Source organism: Haemorhous mexicanus, chromosome 8 (assembly GCF_027477595.1).
Source record: "Haemorhous mexicanus isolate bHaeMex1 chromosome 8, bHaeMex1.pri, whole genome shotgun sequence".
Lineage (NCBI taxonomy): Eukaryota > Metazoa > Chordata > Aves > Passeriformes > Fringillidae > Haemorhous > Haemorhous mexicanus.
In genome coordinates, this window is record NC_082348.1 from 28,232,141 (window position 1) to 28,251,855 (window position 19,715).

The 19,715-nt window shown below is 40.3% G+C and overlaps 1 protein-coding gene across 2 annotated transcripts in view; it reads left to right on the forward strand.

Annotated features, from left to right (window-relative positions):
* Nucleotides 1-19,715, forward strand: part of HECW2 (HECT, C2 and WW domain containing E3 ubiquitin protein ligase 2) — a 148,805-nt gene that overhangs the window by 82,846 nt on the left and 46,244 nt on the right. For both annotated transcript variants that reach the window (XM_059853385.1, XM_059853386.1), the window contains 6 exons: nucleotides 5,576-5,670; nucleotides 9,565-9,640; nucleotides 11,415-11,584; nucleotides 14,059-14,201; nucleotides 17,014-17,114; nucleotides 17,675-19,018. In XM_059853385.1, coding sequence (XP_059709368.1) covers nucleotides 5,576-5,670; nucleotides 9,565-9,640; nucleotides 11,415-11,584; nucleotides 14,059-14,201; nucleotides 17,014-17,114; nucleotides 17,675-19,018 — 1,929 coding nt within the window. The remainder of the gene's footprint in view (nucleotides 1-5,575; nucleotides 5,671-9,564; nucleotides 9,641-11,414; nucleotides 11,585-14,058; nucleotides 14,202-17,013; nucleotides 17,115-17,674; nucleotides 19,019-19,715) is intronic.

A 19,715-nucleotide genomic window follows, 5' to 3' on the forward strand; every position in this document is an offset into this window, starting at 1 on the left:
AACCCTACTCTCTCAGACTGTCTTCATAGGAGAGGTGCTCCATTCCTCCAATCTCTTGGTGGCCTCCTCTGGACTCTCTCCACCAGGTCCCTGTCCCTCCTGTGCTGGCCCCAGAGCTGGATGCAGGGTTCCAGCTGGGATCTCAGAGCAGAGGGGCAGGATCCCCTGCCTTGCCCTGCTGCCCACGGGGCTTTGGGTGCAGCCCAGGACACGTTTGGCTTTCTGGGCTGGGAGTGCCCACTGCTGGGTCATGTCCAGCCTGCCCTCCACCAGCTGCCCCCAAGTCCTTCTCAGCAGGGAGCTCTTGATCTGTTCATTCCCCATGAGTAAGAACAGGATTGATGTATTCAGAAGACATGGTAATATATGTGTTTGCATTACACTGGTACATTTAACTGGTGTTAAAAGTGAGGTTTTATGTGGAGTTCTTGGTATTCAGTTCCTATTTCCATGAAATTATAACTTTTGCAAAAATAGTGTATTAGGACTGAAATGCCTTACTTTGTAGTAGCAAAGCAGACTCCCAGCTTTCTTTCTTGTTAAAAGCCGATAGATATCTAAGGAAAAAAATACCAGTTTAATAATTGAACTTCATATACTTCTACCTTTTAAGGGTTCCTTGTAACTAGAGGTATGAACAGAGTTTATTTTTTGTAATGGTTTTGGCCATAATGGTCAATGTTAATGAATGTTCTATGAATGTAGTTCATTACTTGTATCCAATCTTTATATTTTTACCATTTAAAATTTCACCAGTTAAATTCTGTAAAGGTCATGGTTTTCTCACAAGGAATTGTTCTGAGCCTGGAACATTCATCTGTGCAGTGCCCTGCAACCAGTGCCCTTTCAGTGGTCTGTCTGGGGACTCATGGTTATTGTCCCTACTCTATTTATAGACATATTCACTCAGTTAGAAATACTTCTATTATTCTTCTGCTGGTTTTTTATGTTGTGTTTTAACAGCTATTTTTGAGTATCAAAAATAACTGAAACAGGATCAAGTCTTGTATTTTTTACATTTGTGGTAGGCTTTGTTGACTTCCTTACGTACATAATACCCCAGTGTTTTGTTTTAAAGGTTAGACTATAGTGAAATACTTTGCCAGACTGGAGCATAATAGTCAGTGCTCCTAACTGTAAATAAGAATCTCTGATGACAGCAAAGTGAGCAGGGCTGGTAGGGATAGGGATGCTCTGTTACCTGAACAAGCATTTGTCCACATTCCCTTTGAAGCAGGTTAGATGGAAAGACCAGTGGGACATCAGCATTTTCTGTTATTGATCCTACTTTAGCTAAAAAGCTTTCTGTAAGTCACTTTGTAGGTGGTCTGCCCAATGTTCCTGTAAAATAAAGTTTGTGATACACCTGCTGAGAGGGATGGCAAGTACCTGGGGGCTGCCAGCTTTGACCCTTGCATTCTGCTGCTGTGTTTGCTACTGTGCAGTAGGAAGTAATCAAAAATGCACATGCTAAAAGTGGTGCAGAGAAAAGAATGCTAAATGTCCAAACAGAAATGTTGAGTTCACTGAACTCAACACAGAAAACTCACACTACAGAAAAGTTCAACAGGCAGGACATGTATAGCACTGCTAAATTTCTGCAGTCGTCTGTCAGGTTCAGATGGGAAAAAATAGGATTTAAATCTGTTGCTTTTGCACGGATTGCATCTCCCTTTATAGCTTTGTAAAGCTTGAATGTGAGTGACTTCATTTGTTCTAGTTTTCTTAAATAACTTTTGCAGAACATGCTCTCATATTTTTCCAATGAGTTACTGTTCTGTCAGCTTTTTCCTCAGTGAATGTTGGAGGACATATGTTTCTGTCTGCAGAGAGCCATGGATTCAGCCCAAGTACCTTCTGGGCACTCAGCTGCAGTGGCCAGGAAGTTTCAGCTGCTGTGCAGGTTCCATACAGTGAGCCGGGAGTGCTGTTTTGCTCTAGAGACTGCTGTAACCCAGCTTGGATTTGACTTCTTTTTGGAGATGTGTCTGCTTGTCCCTTCTCAGTGGAGATGATTCCACCTCTCAAAACACCTCAGGTCTGTCTGGAGCAAGCTGTTTTTACAGCAAACACACTTGCTTTCCTGCATTATCTGTCTCCTGGAAAGGATGCATTCTCCGAGGATTATGCTCATGTATTTATGTATTCTTAGTATCTTTCTTTAATAAAACATTCTTTTGATGAGCAAAGGTAAAGTATTAAAGGCAGTAAAAAAGTAGTTAGTGAGGAACTTTGGGAAATTAGTGGTGTTTTAAACCCAAGCTGTTATTTAGTGTAAGCTTATCCCTTTATTATTGAAGAGGCAAAAGTATATGGTCCATAGAGGTAACAGCACTATAATTTCATGCAGGTGTTCTTTTGAAATTCAAATGTCAATGTTTGAGTCCCAGAAACCTTTACTGATTCCAGCATTCTTGTGTAATGGAGCTATAAGACTATGGTTATGACATAGTAACAGCTATTAGCTTTAAAAGAAGGGGATTATGGTTTCACAGAGTTTTCTAATTAATGAACATATATATCACTTTTTATATGGCCATGTGATAGCTTTGAAAGAATCATAAATCCCCCCAATTTAATTTTTGGCTTATTTTTAATTAAAGAAGGAATTTATTGTGGTCTGTATGTCTGTAGGAATGTCAATTATAAAAGGATGCGTGTAGTATCGAAAGTACAATAATTTTTCCCATGAATGAAAATTCTTTTGTGTTCTGAAATATCTTATTTGCTTTAATAATACAGCAAATGGTCCTGTGGACAGGTACAGATGTATCTCCTTTGCTGGGTTTACTGCTCTTAATGCTTTCATTAGGGATCCCATGCAAAGCAATCTCATTAACCTGTTGAGAAGAATAAGTGGAAAGAGAAAAGAGAAGTGCCAGTTTCTCCCTGAAGGCAATACATAAAAATGAGGTGGCAGGAGAAGTGAAAGAAACTGGGAAACTCTGCAGGTGACACATGCTAATGTGCATTTAGAGTATGGAATAGTTCAGAGGAAACCTGTGTGTTAATATGGTATTGAACTCATTTCTCAAAATACTGAAATCCTGTTTGCAGATAATTGAACTTCCTGCTGCTGAAGAAGTCTCTGTGTTTATGGGGCCTTAGAACACATCTCAGCACACCACCTGTAACTGTCAGAACAGCCACAGATACTTGTTTTCAATAGATCTAGAGGTCAGGAATCCATCAGTCATCAAGAAAAACCTCTTCTAATCAAGATTTTTTTTCTGATAGCACCACACAAGACATGTCAGAAAGCTACATCCCCAGCTGCTTTGAACTTACAGAGTTCCTCTGAGATTTCTTCTGTTAACATTAACTGCAATTTCTAGCGTTATTAGCCAAGAAAAAACCACTTTGGTGTCTCTTACCCCATGAGGTGTTTGTCTTGTTGCTGTGTATAAGATCCAGTCTCGCAAATCCATGCTCATTTTGCCAACATCTGCATGCATAGGGTGGGTAGATCATTTTTCAGTTTTGTGCTGAATTTCAAGCACAGCTTCTCTTGTATTAATCCCACTGACACAGTGCTCACAGCTGATCTGCCATTTCTCTAAATGCATGTGTGAATGCAGTGCTGTGTAAAGCCCAAACTGATCAGTGCTGCTTCTGCTGGCAAGTGGGAGAAGTCTCATTGTCATGTTTTTAAGTCTGCTTTTTCTAATTATTTCTAGCAATAAGTCCTGAAGTTTGGTATTTTGTTTGTTAGATTGCATTTTTTAAAATTTAGTGTACCTGAAAGGGATTGTCAGATCCATTTCTTGAATCAAAGATCCATTTCTTGAATCAAGCATTTTTCTATCACCAGCCATATACAGGTATTGAAAAGTACTGTATGCTCATTGAAGTCATTGAGAGAAAGAAATCTGAGGATGCAAAACTTGTAGTGTTGCATTTCAGCCTTTAGATAAATATACCTGTCAGTGCAGTGAGAGTATTTTTCCCCCGTCACATTTTGGATTGTCTGTGGATAGAATCAGCAGCTGGTAACCTTTCTATTACTAGATTTTGTTTGAAAGTGATGAATTGACAGATGATAGTCACAACAGACTGGATAAACAGTACCTCCAGAAACTCTCTGAAAAATTAGGCTTAGGTTGCAATAAAAGTAAGCAATGCAATAAAAGCAGGCAATATAGCTGGAAATTGGAAGTCTTGGTTGGAATACTGCATTGTCTTAACCGTGCTCTCCTGAAGCCTGTGTTCTCAGTGTGAATAAGAGATGCTCAGACCTGAGTTCTTGATACTTATATATGTGCATTTTACAATGTGGAAAGTCCAGTTCTTGGTATAAATCCTCCCAAATTTTGCAAGTGATGAACCTCTGATTTTATGTGAGCTAGAAATTCTTGTGAGTCCTGGATACAGGCATTGTAGGTAAGTAAGCAGAATTGCTCAGTTCAGGAGGAAACTAACCCTGATGAATTTTAAGTCTCATAAACCTTTGCAGGTGCTTAGAAATTCTGTCTGCATTTTGAATTTTGCTGTAAAGCTTGTGGTAAATAGAGCATGTTTTGTCTGTGTGTGTGAACTCATCTGTGAGGAGGAGGAAGTGGGCTCAGCAGCTTCTCCACCTCCTGATTCCCTGGAGGCACTGTCAGCCAGACACTTCCCTTTGAAGGGTTGTTCTGAGGTGTCTCCTCTTTGTTCTAGGAGGAAGATAGTAAATAAATGTTGATATGTAACTGCAGCAAATTTGAAAATAAATAATCCTTTTTGGCTGAGCAGGCTTGCAGGGTGGGTTTCTGAGCAGGGATAAGTGGGTACCTCAACCCTCAAGGAATCATGTCTCAAAATCTTATACCAAACCCTGGGGTTTGTACTTCAGGACTACTGACATATTGCTATGCCAAGCAGAGGAATTGAACTGCCAAGACTTTGATACACATCCTCTGTCTGAACTGGCTGCTGTAATTCCTGCCTGCCTTTGGCCATTGCTGTCTGCCTGTGGCCATCTCTGTACCCAGAGGTAAAACCCTCACCAGCCTTACACAGAAGAGTTATCCCAATGGAGAAGGAAAACAGACATTGTTCCAGATTGGGGAAATCCCAGAGGATCAAGGGCAGCCATAATTATAGTTGTTCTGCTTGGTTGGAAGAATGCAGAGGAACTGCAGGGGAGGTCAGGCTTCAGTTAAACATAATACTCTTTTGTTTGCAGCAAATGCAGTTTAGCAAACAAAACTTTAATCAGTGGGACCAGAAACATGGTTCAGCGTTTACCTTTCCTGTGTTCTGATATATAAAGTGATTCCAGCTTCCTTCAGATATGTGTCATGTTCTTCCAAAGTCCTACAAAATCATCCCAATGGCAAATGTCTCATATGCCTTTTTCGGGGCTGATGATATAGTAGCAGAAATACAAGTTGCAGAATTAGGTAAGTTATAATTTTTGTCTGTTAAGTAACAGAGTGACCTAACACACAACAAAGACATAACCAGCAGCTCTATTTTTAATTTCCTGTTATAGTATTTCTGAAGATAGGTCACTGAATGCTGGACCCTTTTGTTGTGTTTCTTTTGCCTAGGGTCAGTCATGAAGTGTTTAATGTGGTTTTTGTTTTCTTTTCAGCTGAAATAAAGATCTGTTTTAAATACTACCATGGTGTTAGTGGAGCCCTCAGAGCTACTACTCCATGTATCACTGTGAAAAACCCTGCTGTGATGGTGAGTTTGCCTCTTTGTTCATTGTATTTGTGGATGATTTATTGATAGGTTTTATAAAATGATAGCAGTAATGACAGTATTAACTGTCAGACCAACCTATCAATGTCTCCTATTTTTACTATTGACAGCAATTATTTAAAAAAAAAAATTGTGTTGCCTTACAAAACTATAAAAACTGGAAAGTGATTTTCATGGTTTTGTATTGCTCTTAGTAAAATAACAGTAAAAAGTCACTGGGCTTAACTGAAATCTTTTATGCTAAGAATTTGACTTTGCCTGCATTCCGTTTTTTGCTACTTACAGTTTTCTGTAATTTAACACCATAATAGAAAATTTTCCCACTGAATATACAACTGAAACCATGTCCAGACTCTCTGTTTCTTCCTATTTCTTAAATATTTCCTAATATTCATTATGAAACTGTTGCAGAGGTAACAACTTTTAGTATGAATTAAACTGGACAAAACTCTGCTCTTGCAAAAATTACTGAACTCTATGAGTGTTCATATACCACTGAAATTTAGTAATTCCCTGATTATCAAGGAGTATTGTCTTACTGCATTTGTGTTATGAGACTTGTTTTAGAGGAGTTTTTTTAGGTGTTTATGTAGCAGTGGAATAGCATTGTTAAGCAGTGGCAGAAAAGGTTTCCAAACTTGAACCGTGGTGCTTTTGCTGCAAGTGATTTATCTATCAGGTTAGTTCTTCAGCTGAGCTTCAGCAAGTTTCACAGTGCATTTGATTTGTTGATGTTAGCTGCCAAATATTTAAGATCACAACTGTCAGGGTGGTGTCCTGACAACTGCAGTGTTGAGGATGCAGTAAAGCAGAAATTACTCAGACTGCATAGCATTTGTTCTGAACTTGTGCTTTTTCAGTGTTGTGTATTATATACACAACGTGCTATGGTTATCTGACACTAAATGTGCTATACTAGACTTTGTGTCTCAATATACCAAATGTGTGTGGGCTTTCTCTTAGAATTACAAACCTAGGTGGTAGCATCATCTAATTGTCAGATCTCACTATGAGTAACAGTTTCACAGATGCATGCAGACTCGATGCTTTAGAGGAGAAAATGTGTCATAGTTAATGAGCCTGCCAGCTACTGTCTTTAATCAATTTATAAACTGAAGACAGGTAGTTTGATTTTGAGCAAGAGGAAAAAATGCATCTCAAAATAACCCTTATAATGGGCTGCTTGCTGCACTATATCATTACTGAGAAGGAGAGTGATTATCCTGAGTGGAAAAACCACTTGAACTTCAGTGTTTTCTTGACCTTATCATGTTATCCACCAGTAGTTTTGAGATTCATTGAACAAAAGGACATCTGAACTTCTGTCATCTAACTATGCATTTAATGACTTGGAAGTTACCTGGAGAGCTGTCTTTGAGAGTCATGGTAATTCCTGAAGGCTTATACCAGCCTTTGCTGTTTAAATTTCTTTCCTGTGAAAGGTAATGCAGGGTCCTGGCTATTGTACAGAATTCACACCTGCTAGAAGGGGTCATTTTATAGAAACATTTTTGTTTGTGTTAACCCTGCAGACTTCCAGAAATAGTGAGCTGTTAGTTTTCCTGATGAGAATGTTGTTTGACAGTTCAGATGATACTTCCTAAAGATGTCATACTGGCTTAGTTATGTGTAAGTAAACCTGTTGTTAAACATTAAAACTTCACTGCATTTCCATGGTTTTAGTGTTGAGCTTAAGCACTGTGCAGGAGAGATCACTGAGTTCTCTTGGTACTGGTTCTGTCTTTTCTTAGAGAAATGCTGTTTGAAGAAGTGGTAGGAGAGTCATGGTGTGCTCACTGCCCCTTTTTATGGTGCAATAAATTCCTTGCTTACTGGATTTTTTCATACTGATGGTGTACCACACCAGGTATTTCAGTCCATCATATTTTTGGATAAGCAGCTAACATTCTATTGTGTTACTTTGGCTCAGGGGAAATGGAAGGCCTGATGGAGCATTTAGAAACACTGTGTTACACCAGCTGACATGGCCTTTGGGCTGCAAAACTCTGTGTGTGTGCTGGGGTGAAATTTTTCACTTGGGGCAGAAGAATTGAAACTGCTGTTTAGATCATAATGGAACAGGAAGAGGTTGTACAGAAAAGTCATGGAAGTGCTAGGGAGCACTGTCACCATTCATGTTACTGTAGCTGAATTGTCAGCAGATTCTGTTTTCTATATTGTGAAGTTAGCAATAAAAATGATATTATCTGAATGCAGTCCAACTTGTAGCAGAAAAACAGGTATAGAATGGGGAAGGCCTTTTTGTTGATGAGTAACATTTTAAACAAGGAAAACAGTGTGTGCTGAAATAAGCCTAGAAGAGGAAACTGGAATACACAGCATTCCTGTGGCATTGCCTGGACAGCATTGCTGTCACAGTGGGATCACTCTCACTGCTTCCATGGTATCTGTCTGTAGACAAGGGGACACTGATCCAGCTGGAATTAACCCATTGCTTTTGATGCCTTCATAATTTTGCTGCCACCTGTCACTACTTAGGCATCCATATAAAATCACTGGTGTAATAATGTCATGCTGGGTGGGGAGGGGATAGTTCTGAGCACTCTGGTGAGACCTGGCTTCCCCTGAGAGGTGGGAAATGCCCATGAAGCCAGCAGTGAGGGAAGGGAATGGACTGGCTGGTGAGTGGCAGTGCTTGCTGGCATGGTGTGTCCCCTGACAAGACCACTGAGGCCCACGGGGATGCCAGGCCCCAACATCATGGCTGTTTCTTCATCACTTTGTCTGGAGAAATCCACACGGTTGCTAATTCCAATGAAATTCCAATGTGCTTGCTGATCCTTGGGGGAAGTATCTGAAATTACATTATTAAGCAGCTTAAAGCAGTATAAAAAGGAATGGCTACATGTTTGATGAATGCAAAGCAACTTCCCTGTGGCTACTGCAGCTCCACAGTCATTTATCCATCTGGTGACTTCAAACCACTGCTCAGATGCTCAGGGCTGCCTCCCATTCTTCATCTACACTCGCAGGTGTGCCCATTTTTATTCAGCTGGTTTGCATCTTTCAATAGATCAGACCCTGTTCTATCACTGGTATTAATCCTCAGCTCTGTGTTTGGCTCAGACTTCTTCTGTGTCACCTCTCCTGCCTGGGAGTGAGTGCAGTGCCTGCCCAGGGAACCATTTGTCTTCCAAGATCCCTCCATTGATGTCTCTGTGATAGATTATTTGGCTGGATGCACATCTCCTCTGTCTTGAAAGACAAATCCTTCTGCTAGTTGAAAGAGACATTAATACATGAGAAACTTTTATTCTGAAGTAGTGCTTTACCTAATGAGGGATTTCAGTAGAAACCAAACCTCAAAAATCTGTGCAGCATAAGCTTTTAGACCACATTTATATTTAGATGTCTGATGCGCTTTTCTGTTTAAAAGGAGCTTTTGTTAATAGAGCTGAAAGCTTTTTTAGTCTCTCTTTGATGTCTCTGCTTTTTTTTTTTGTTGCACACTAAATTATCTATTTGTGGAAAGTGACAAAAGTTACATATGCTGTCACTGGACAGCTCAGTGCTTTGATGTGAATTACAAATCCACGCTGTTGTTTGTTATTTTACAAAAGGGAAAGCTGTAAAAGAGACAGGTTTTCTCTGATTAATATTGCCTGCATGTGTGTTATCCCATACATGTTCTGTTTGGAAGATTTGGGCTACTGGTCTGTTAGCACTGTGTGACATAAAGAACAGATATTTTGCTGTAAACGAATGCTGTGCCTGAGGCTGTCTGTGGTAACAAGGCAGTATTTGGTCAGATCCTTCCCTAGCATTGTACCTTAAAATTGTGTGATCATCCTCAGGCATGTACAAAGCAGATGAAAACTTCTGTGGTATATTTCTCTTTTTTTTCCTCCTCTTCAGATGGGAGTAGAAGGCACGGATGAAGGTGCTTCTGGAGCTCAGCACTCTAGGAAGTTGGTCAGCTTTACCCTATCAGGTAAAAACCAATACTGCTCTGTCTTTTACAAATTATTGTTTAAAAAAAAAGTGAGTTTCTGCTCTAAATAACACCAGAGATGGAATGCTTTTCTTCATTAGCCTCTGTAGGAGCACACTCTAGTGGCTTGAAAGATGTTATTTCTTTAGAACTTCTGTTTGCTGAAAACCAGCCAGAATCATGGATCTCCAGGAGTGAAATAAATGGATTTGATATATCCCAGCATGAAAAAATTAGGGAAATTTCCAGTTTGCACCAGGGACGTTTCCTCTCTGATTGAAGAGTGGAAGGCATAACTTCTAACTAAAATGCAGTCTGGCTCCATCACTTTGAAAAAAGCAATAACTGAATGGTGGTGTAGAAAGGGAAAAAAAATTCACTTGTAACAGCGCTAAGCTGTCACTACAGTGAAATAGCTGTAGGGGTGCAGTCTACCAGCTTCACTTGTTCTGATTAGCACTTTATTCCAGAGAAATCTTGTGTGAGACAGAAGCATATTCAGTTTGAGCAAAGGCAGGTGAAATTCACTTCTGAATCTTGAAGAGCTGACAATAAAACGTGTGGAGATTGTAGAGACAGAGCAGAAAAAATGCACTGCTTTTTGAAGTGGCCTTTCAGCATTACCTGAGATAGAGCTGATGGGTTCTACTGACTCACACTGTGCACTAGACAAGTAATTGCTTTGTGAATTCTGAAAAACCTGTTTTGTTTAATAGACAGTTGTGATTCTGCCTGAGGAGTCCCATGAAATAATTTTGACTGATAGGCTTGTGACATATGTCCTGTAAAGTTTTTTGGGTTTTTCATTTACACATGACTCTATTTCATGCTGTATGGCTCAATTCTGAATATTGGGTAGGATTCTTTTTTTTTACCAAATCCACAGGCATGGTATTTAAGTTTGGAGCAGTGAATTCTGCTGGATATTTAAACTGTATGTGCCAGTTGCATTGCTGCATGCAGCATACTGCTGTACTGAATGGAAAAAGACAAGTCTTGTGCTTCAGCAAACCTACAAAGAAACAGAGAAATATTTTACAGTTAAGTTTAAAATCTAATATTATGTAAAAAAGTACTTTATTTTTCTTGTTGCTGAAGCTTGTACTGCCATTGAAGTCCTTAGTCAGGACAATATGCTCCTGAGGAAATTATTATTTATTGTTGTAAGTCATGAGGGTGGCAGTACTGAGGCTTCCCTAGGAAAAAAAGAAGCCTTTTCAGAAGACTTTGCATCCTTTTATGTGAGGTGGATTATCTGCTCTGTTGGGAGAAAATTGCATCATAGTTCAGAGCAGACTTGGTAAGTTACATTTATCAAAACCTGAACTTTGGAAAGTGTCTTTTCACTGTGTTACCTCCCATACAGTTTTTTATCTCCTCTCCTCACCCAGAAACAAAACAAGTACTGTGTGATTCATTTTGGGCTGTTTCTGTTGGGGTTTCTTTTTTTCCTTTGAGTGGAAATACCTTAGATGCCTTACTGAGAAAAATATTTGTAGGTGAGCTACAAGTTGATGCTTTTTGTTTTACAAATAAGTGGAGGCTCAAATGTAAATGAGGATGTTGATACCTTTCTTCCTTATATTCTTTTGGGAAAACACTTGATTTCCTGCTGTGCACTGGATCCAGTTAATGCGTGAGTACTTTTAAGTTGCTTTATTTAGTAATCTATGGTGAATTGATTTCCTGGGTAATATTTTAGGAATACACTACTTTGTGTACTAGCTTTAGTTTACTCAGTTCCTTTTTCCTTCCTTCTTGTTTCGCTTTTTAGATATTAGAGCAGCTGGACTTAAAAAAGGCATGTTCTTCAACCCTGATCCTTATCTCAAGATGTCCATTCAGCCAGGCAAGAAGAGTACATTTCCTACGTTTGCTCACCATGGCCAGGAAAGAAGGTCGACTATCATCAGTAACACAACTAATCCCGTTTGGCACAGAGAGGTAATGTATCCCTTCTGGGAGCTGTCTGCCAGCTGGTGCAGCGTACCAGGCTTGCTTTTTCTCCTCATGCATTAGGCCTTACTCTCTGAAAGCTTATTTTGTAGCTAGTTATTTAAAGTGACACAGAAATTTTAGTAATTTTAGGAGCCCTGTTGGTGGATAGAAGCAGTTATTGTCTGCATATTAAAGCTGGGTATTTAAGCTGCTGGCAGTTCATTCCCTTCTCTGCTAAAAAAAAGCTGAACTCACTTAGCCACCCTGTAGATTTCTTCAACTGCAAAAAAAAATTAATTAAAGTTGGATTATATGTTGTGAGAAGACTCTTTAAGACAAGTTACACAACATTTATGCTCAGTAATTGCAACAACTGTTCATTTGGAAATGGTGTTTTGGTACTGCGTAGCAGGTGACAAATTTTCAGTTTTGTCAGGCTAAGGGATGCTCTTTGATGTAGCCCCTGCAAGCTACACCTTGCAGGAAGGCAAACCCAGGAAGGTGTTAGAGCACCACTCAGCAAGGGGGGAAACTGGTAGTCTGGCCAGTTTGCCAGATGTGTTTGTATTGGGTAAACTGTGCAGATCCCATGGAAGGAAATCAGTCCCACAACTGTCATTGAATGCAGGAGAGCCGTGTCTGTGCTGTTGAAGATAAATGTTTATGTGGCAAAGTGAAACTGCTGACAGACATCCATAGCCCTGTCAGGAGTGGCAAGCCTGTACTGTGGTGAATGTCAGTGTATTCTTTGGGAAGATGAAAATTGAGTAGGCTTTGGGAAACGTTTCCACAAATCATAAAGCAAACAAGCAGTAAAGCAGAACTGAGAAGGGCCAACATTAGCACTGCCCTAGGGTGCTTGGTTGTGGGAAAGACTGTAGATGTGAATAAAATCTTTTAGAAAAAAACAAAGTCTGGGTCTCTACACTGATTCTTCAGCTTTCAGACTGTCTGTCCATCTATCCAGTAGCTAGAAAGAAAATTTACTCTTTTTATCCCCCCCCCTTTTTTTTTTCCTCCTCCAGTTCTCCTTGGCTTTGAAGCTTATTAGGAAAGAGATAATGTTCACTGGTGCACACATTGCATTAGCTTGCTTTTGCTGCTGGATCTTCCCTTTAGCAATGCTCTGACAACAGCAGTTATGATCCCATTACATATTCTGTCCTAGTGGTGCAGGATTGATCCTGTTTTACACCTAATACTTTCTGCAAAGTAATTTGCAATATTATAGCAAACTGAGAGTGACACATTTTTAAGTTCTGTTTATCAGAGGAACCCAGTTGTGACAGTTTCTCAGCATGAGGAAGGTATTTTATTCCTGACTCATTTTAATTGGTTTTTTTGAAGATGTTTATCTGATGCCTACAGCTGAACTGAAGAGTTATTTCTGCTATTGCTCATTGTTCAATAGATCTTTGGCTACCTAACCACATGTGAAATAGGCATTGTGCACAGGTGGTTTGCTCAGAGGTCATAAAAGGTGGCAGATAGTAAAAGAATAACCAGATGACCTTGTTTTTTCTGAGTAGGTTATGCCATACTTTGCTTGCTTATTTGGAATATTTTAAAATCTAGATGACAAATACAAATTTTGGGTCTCCAAGCTTGTTTCCCCAAGGGAATTTATCACCACACTGTATGTATGTGTGTGTGTCTGCCAACATGCTTGCTTAACATTTGCCCTGTACCACTTTTGAATCTTTTGGCTGTCATTGGGCAGACCTGACAGAGCAGTACAGATCCAAGAGATGAAGTATTCACAAAATGCATGAAAATGAAAGCTGAAAAGAATAACTGTGATAATGTTCCCATGTAGGGAAAGGTGGAAAAATGATTTTACCAGACAGAAATCTTCTGTAAAGTAGCACCATATTGTTTAAAGGCCTCAAGTGCAGGAAAAGGTTCTCTTGGAGTTTGCTGGGAAGATTTGTCAATGTTGGGGCAAAACTCCATGGAAAATTCTCCTTCTGTAGTAATGCTGCTCCTGAATGTACTGTATGCACATTGCCCTTTTGACTTCCTGTCATGCATTCAAAACAGGAATGCCAAGCATGGTTTTGGGAGGGAGATTCTTCTGAGCACAGCCTGGAGTGAGACACTTACTTCCTTGCTCCTGCATGGACCTGACAGAGTATAGCCAGGATTCCTTCTCTTTTTGCTTTCCCCTGTGCAGATGGAAGCAAGCAGTGGGATACAGGGCGTTCTACTTTCTGACATACACCCTGAAAGTGCTTTTATCCAGTGCAGTTTCTTACTGAGCAATTCTTTTCAAGGAGCTGTGAAAGGGGATGAGGAACAGTAAAAAGCTAGTTACATATGCAAAAATTCTTTAATAAATGATGTTGACATTATTTTGCCATGTGGAAACTGCTGTCATCAGTCGTTACTTTTGGAGTTCGCTGCACATTAGTAGTAATTAAGTACATTCTTTCTGAATAAAGATGTATTGATATGGTGTCAAATATGTTCTTTCCTTCCAGAAATATTCTTTTGTTGCACTTCTAACAGATGTCCTGGAAATTGAGGTTAAAGACAAATTTGCCAAGAGTCGTCCGATCATCAAGCGCTTCCTTGGGAAGTTAACCATCCCCGTTCAGAGACTTTTGGAGAGACATGCAATTGGGTAAATGAATACATTCCTAATGCTAGCTTGTGTTCAGCAGGAGGACTCAGCATCTAGGATACTGAGAGCAGAGGGCAGCCTTTCTGGCTTACTGGTACAGACTAGCAAATTTTTACTACATCTGTACTAAGAAATATATCATAATTTTAATAGCTTTATTGCCTGACTGGAAAATGGCAATATTTCTAGCCCTGTCCTGAACACATGTACCCATGTTTCTGTTGATGTGTGTCTTTTTCTTTCTGCTTAATTTCTTGACATAAAAAGTGCTATTCACAAGAAATGTTACCCTCTGACTGGCTAGTCAAGAAGCAAGGCATTTTCATAGTACTACATGGTTGTGTGCAAATCTTTTAGAACAAGCAGGTATAATTGACTGACTTCTTGTACAGCTGGTGTCTTTTTAATTGTCAGTTCACTAATCAGAGATGTGAATTGGCCAGAACTGCAAGGCTGTGAGTCCTTCTTTTCAGAGTGCTTCTAGTACTACACAATTAAAATTGCCTGCTGTTAGGAATAGCTCACTGATGGGACTCAAAATTCACCTGTTGTGCATGCCTTTTTTAAAGGCCCTGCCTCAAAGTTTGCTAAAAAAAAAGTTAGTGTCTCCATTGACTTTAAAAAGCCACAGGATTTGGCTCATGAGTAATCATGGTGAAATTAAATGCATATTTTCTGTTTTAAAGCTTTAGGGCAGTGTCATCACACTTATACAAACTGACCTCCTTTTCCACAGATACTCCCCTCAAAGTTACAGGTAAGGGGAGACAATCAAATTCAATTTGAAAACAGTTTTCAGCTTTACATTTTCAAAGTGGTGTCTACACTGGTAAGTAAAGGAAGAATAAAATTGTAAGAGTAGCTTAAAATTTTGATGATACCTTCTGACACAGAGTTTTTTTTAAAAGCCTGTCCATTTGTTTTGTAGTGGTATCCAAGAACAGTGCAGGTATATCCACAATATGACTACTCTAGTCAGTGCCTCACATTGAGTTTCAACATACTGTGTTTGGTTGAACAAGAAGCTTTTTCTAATAAATTTGCACACTCCTATACACTCAAAAATAACACCATGATCCAGGCTGGTTTTAAAACCTAGTGCAGGGTGTGTATTTCCTTGCTAAACACCAAAATGTTTTTGTGCTCTGCTATTCCTGGTGCTGTGATTTGTGGAAATTACCAGTTTGCTGTGTTCGTCAGTTCTCACCTCTGTTTTTTCAAACCAGTAATCTGGAAGACATTTCCTGTTTTCTTCTCTGAATTTCAGTTCTGTATATTTGATATAGCAAATGTTTTTAGGAAAGGAGAGGCAGTATAAGAAATGTGTATGAAGAATATGGGTATTTGGTTGGTTTGCTGTACTGCTGTTAGAACTGACTTTAAACCTGTTTTGCTTCTTCTTCTGTAGTATACCTGTCCATTTTCAGTTTTTGTGTAAAGACAGACAATATTTCACCAAAGATTTTGCAAAGTAAAGTAGTGGTTAATGTAGATATGAAGTAGAAATGTACCAAATACACAATTATAACTGCAAATGCTCTTGCTTTTTTTTTTTTTTTTTTTTTTTTTTTTTTTTTTTGGTCAAGCAAGTATAACATTTTGGTGATGTCAAGGATGATACTTAAGGAATGAAAATATGAACTCCAGAACCATCCAGTTTTAAATAAATTCTGCCCCAGTTTTAGCTGTAGTCAGAGCTCACAAGTTTGTGTAATGAAATGGCCAGTGGCTTTTAATTTCCTGGAAAACCTGATAAATGAGCATGAGAATCATCTAGAATTGATTCAGCTGAATACAGAGAAGGAATTATTCATGATGTGGCTTCCTCTATTCTTGAATGGCGTGGAGTAATAGAAAACTCGTGTAAAAACTGGAAACCTCAGGTATCTGATGGTGACTTGTACTTGGAGTACAGAGTGAGGAGTCTGTGACAGGTCCTGGAGACACTTCTGCAGAGATTTGGTATCCTGTGCTCTATAGAGCAGCCTGGAGAGGAGAGGCTGCTTGTCCACCCAGGGCTTTGTTTTTTTTTTCCCCTAAAAGTTTATGCAAACTGCTGCAGCTTATTTCAGTAATAGCTGCATTTGTTTTATTTTGCAGTAGGAGTGCTCCCAGTAGAGGAGAGGTGTTTATACCAGTATAAATTTATTTGTATAAATAAAAATAATTTCCTGTGGAGGTCTTTATTAGCTCCCTCTTCTTCCTTCAGCTGTCCCAGCTGTGCTGAGGGGAGCTGGGGCTGTGAATTCTGGCTGTGCCTAAGTAAAAATGTATAGCCTGGGATCTGATCCAAAGTCTCAAGCTGATACAAGGGCCTAGTCTAGTCTGAGCCCCACTGAATTCAGTAACTCTTAAGAACGAATTTACAGATAAATTCAAGCATTAGTAGTTTTACTAAATCAGAACGTAGAAGTGCTTTGTTGTATATGAAAAATTATGAAGTAACTATTTGTGACTTTTGTACGTAGTAAAAACCACAAGGGGGCAGAAAGGTTTTACTAATTATAAAACACTGTGTTGGGGAAAGGAGATTAGGAAAGAGGGACCTTTGCAGTTTGATTTCTTTAGAACTTAAGATATTTAGAGAAGTACAGGAATTGGTGGGACACAATCTGTATTTGGATTTGATCAAACATAGGTTTTTTTGGCTGCTTTTTCTGTTAACAAAAGATATTTTACACCATTGTTGGTGTTTGTACTTTTCCATGCAAACCAGAGTATGTGGCCAATTTTAAGACCATAATAAGAATGAAATACTGAAAACATGAAGCCAGCAAAAAATTTAAAAAACCCAATATTTTTGATTTTGCAGCGACCAGGTTCTCAGCTATAATCTTGGCAGAAGGCTCCCTGCTGATCATGTTAGTGGGTATCTCCAGTTCAAAGTGGAAATCACATCTTCTGTTCACGAAGGTGAGAATTTGTCAATGATCTGAATCTCCAGGTAGTTGTATGGAGAGAGTTTCTCTGTATTTCTGTGTCTAAGCTTTTCTGTTGTTGAGGAGACAATATACTTTCTCATTTGTGTATTTTTTGAGAGTTTTTTCTATTGGGACTCAAAATTTAGATATGGCATGTACTGCCTTGGAGATGGCAGTTCCAGAACCACCAACACTTAGCATATTGTTTTTGATTTTCTTGAATAGATTCTAAATGAATCTGCTTATGATTCTCATTTTATGCTTGCCAATGCTCTGTCTTTTGAAAGCAAAATGGGAATCCTTTAAAGTCATACTGTACACCTCCTAATTTTTCTGTATCCTACAGAACAGTATATAGACTTATACAGAGAAAATTCTGTAACTGCTGTTCCAACTCTGTAGATGCCTCTGTTTCTTTGACTGAAGTTTCTTCCTTAGTTTTCTGATTGAAGTAAGCAAGCATCTTCAAGGATGTGTATCTTTATATAAGTAGAATGAACTATGTGTTCTTGCTGCTCTGTGTTTCATGTTCAGTCTTTCTCATCTCTGCAGATGCTTCACCAGAAACAGTTGGGACTTTGCTAGGAACCAACTCTGTAAATGGAGACTTGGGGAGCCCCTCTGATGATGAGGACATGCCAGCAGGACATCACGATACATCCACGGTGTGTTCCAATGGCCCAGTCTTTGAGGAATCTTCTGGAGACACAATCCTGAGACATTCTTTAAGGACTAGTAGGACTCTGGAGACAGACCAGGATGAGCTGACCTCTGGTGGTTCAAGATCATCCCCTCCCAGAGGTCGCCAGGACTCACTGAATGACTATCTCGATGCAATAGAACACAATAACCATCCCAGGCCAGGGACATCTGCCTGTGGTGACCGTCCACGAGGAGCCTCCCCAAAACTGAGGAGTAGCTTCCCTACAGACACAAGACTTAATGCTATGCTTCACATTGACTCAGATGAAGAGGAGCACGAGCTGCATCAAGACCTGGGTTTTCCATCTTCTTTGGAAGATGATGGTGGCTTAGTAATGCTCAATGGTGCTACCAGAAACGTTGAAAGAAATGAAGTAAGTTCCTCATCAGATCAGGTAATGCCGGGGCCTGCAGAGAGTGAAAGGATTTCGGCCTCTGATGCTCCTTTGCCATCAGCTGATGACCAGCAAGATTCTCCCCCAGAGCTTCCACCTCCAGAGGAAGGAGGCGAAAGCCTGCAGGGCTCCCAGGCCGAAGCCGCAGCAGAGCAGGCTGGCAGCGAGTCCGCCGCCCCTCCGGAGGCCGAGCAGCCTCCCGGCAGTGCGGACCCGGCAGCTGCTGAAGCCGCAGGTGGGAGCAGAAGGGGCGTCAGCGAGACGGAGTCCATCGACCAAGGCTCGGAGCCTTCGCAGCTGTCGTCAGAGACGGAGCAGAGCGACCCCGCTCGCACCGAGAGCGTCAGCGAGGCCAGCACCCGGCCCGAGGGGGAGAGCGACGCCGAGGGCGCCGACAGCTCCTGCAACGAGAGCGCCACGGTGCGCCGCTCCTCCGTGGAGATGCGCTGCTCCTCCTGCGAGAGCGCCCGGTTCCCCGAGACTCCAGCCTTCTCTCCCCAGGAGGAGGAGGAGGAGGAGGGAGCCTGTGCCCCCGAGGCAGCTGCGGCGGAGCCGGGGGCCGAGGCGCAGGAGCCTGCGAGCGCTGCCGGTTCTCTGCCTGCCGTGCAGTTACCTCAGGAGGAGGCGCAGGAGGCCGAGGCAGGTGAGCTGCAAGACCAAGAGGAAGCAGAAGAAATCTGGCAAAGAAGAAGAAGCCTGCAGGCAGCAGCTGCCCAGAGCCAGTCTCAGGATGAAGAAGTCGAGGGAGCGCAGGCAGCTTGTGAGGGTGCCACAGCACAGCTTGAAGGAGCTACTGGAGGTAACAACTGCAGGAGGCACTTTCTGGAGTGACCTTTCTGCACCTGAAAACAAAGACCGTTCATTTCTCCATTTCGTTATCTTTCAAGATTTTTTAGTTTTGTTCCTTTGAATTTATTTCTTTCTTCAAGAGACTCTTGGGGGTTTTTGATTTAATGAAAAATCCAAACCTGAAATACTCAAAATGTTTTTACTTTAAAATTGGATGTATTTTAATTCTTGAGAGAGTAGTGAGGAGGAGAAAAGAATTCCACAATGCTACCCTGCTTACTAATGAAAATGGTAATGAGGGGCAAAACTCCTCCAGAAGTGTGAAATGCAAAATAGAATTTATATTGCACTCTTTTCTTTTAGATGTTTTATATTAGCATTAAAACATAAGGGTAATCAAAAGAAAGGGGAAAGGAAAAATAATCATATTTTGTCAACTTCAGGCTCTTTATTTTCCTTTTCCCAGTTCCTTCTCTGTACAGATGGATTTTAGCACACTGGAACCTTGGGAGGAGAGGAATGTGCTACCCAAGTTAACACTGTAAAACTCTTATTGATTTTAAAATTATTTGAACTGTTGAGAATTTTCTGTCTCACTAAAATCACTGAAAGTAGAAATGTGTCCCTAATGAATTGTTTCCAAGCAACTTTAATAATGGAATCTGTTCAGTTTCTCCAGGGACTGAAGTATATCCAATCAAGTGGGT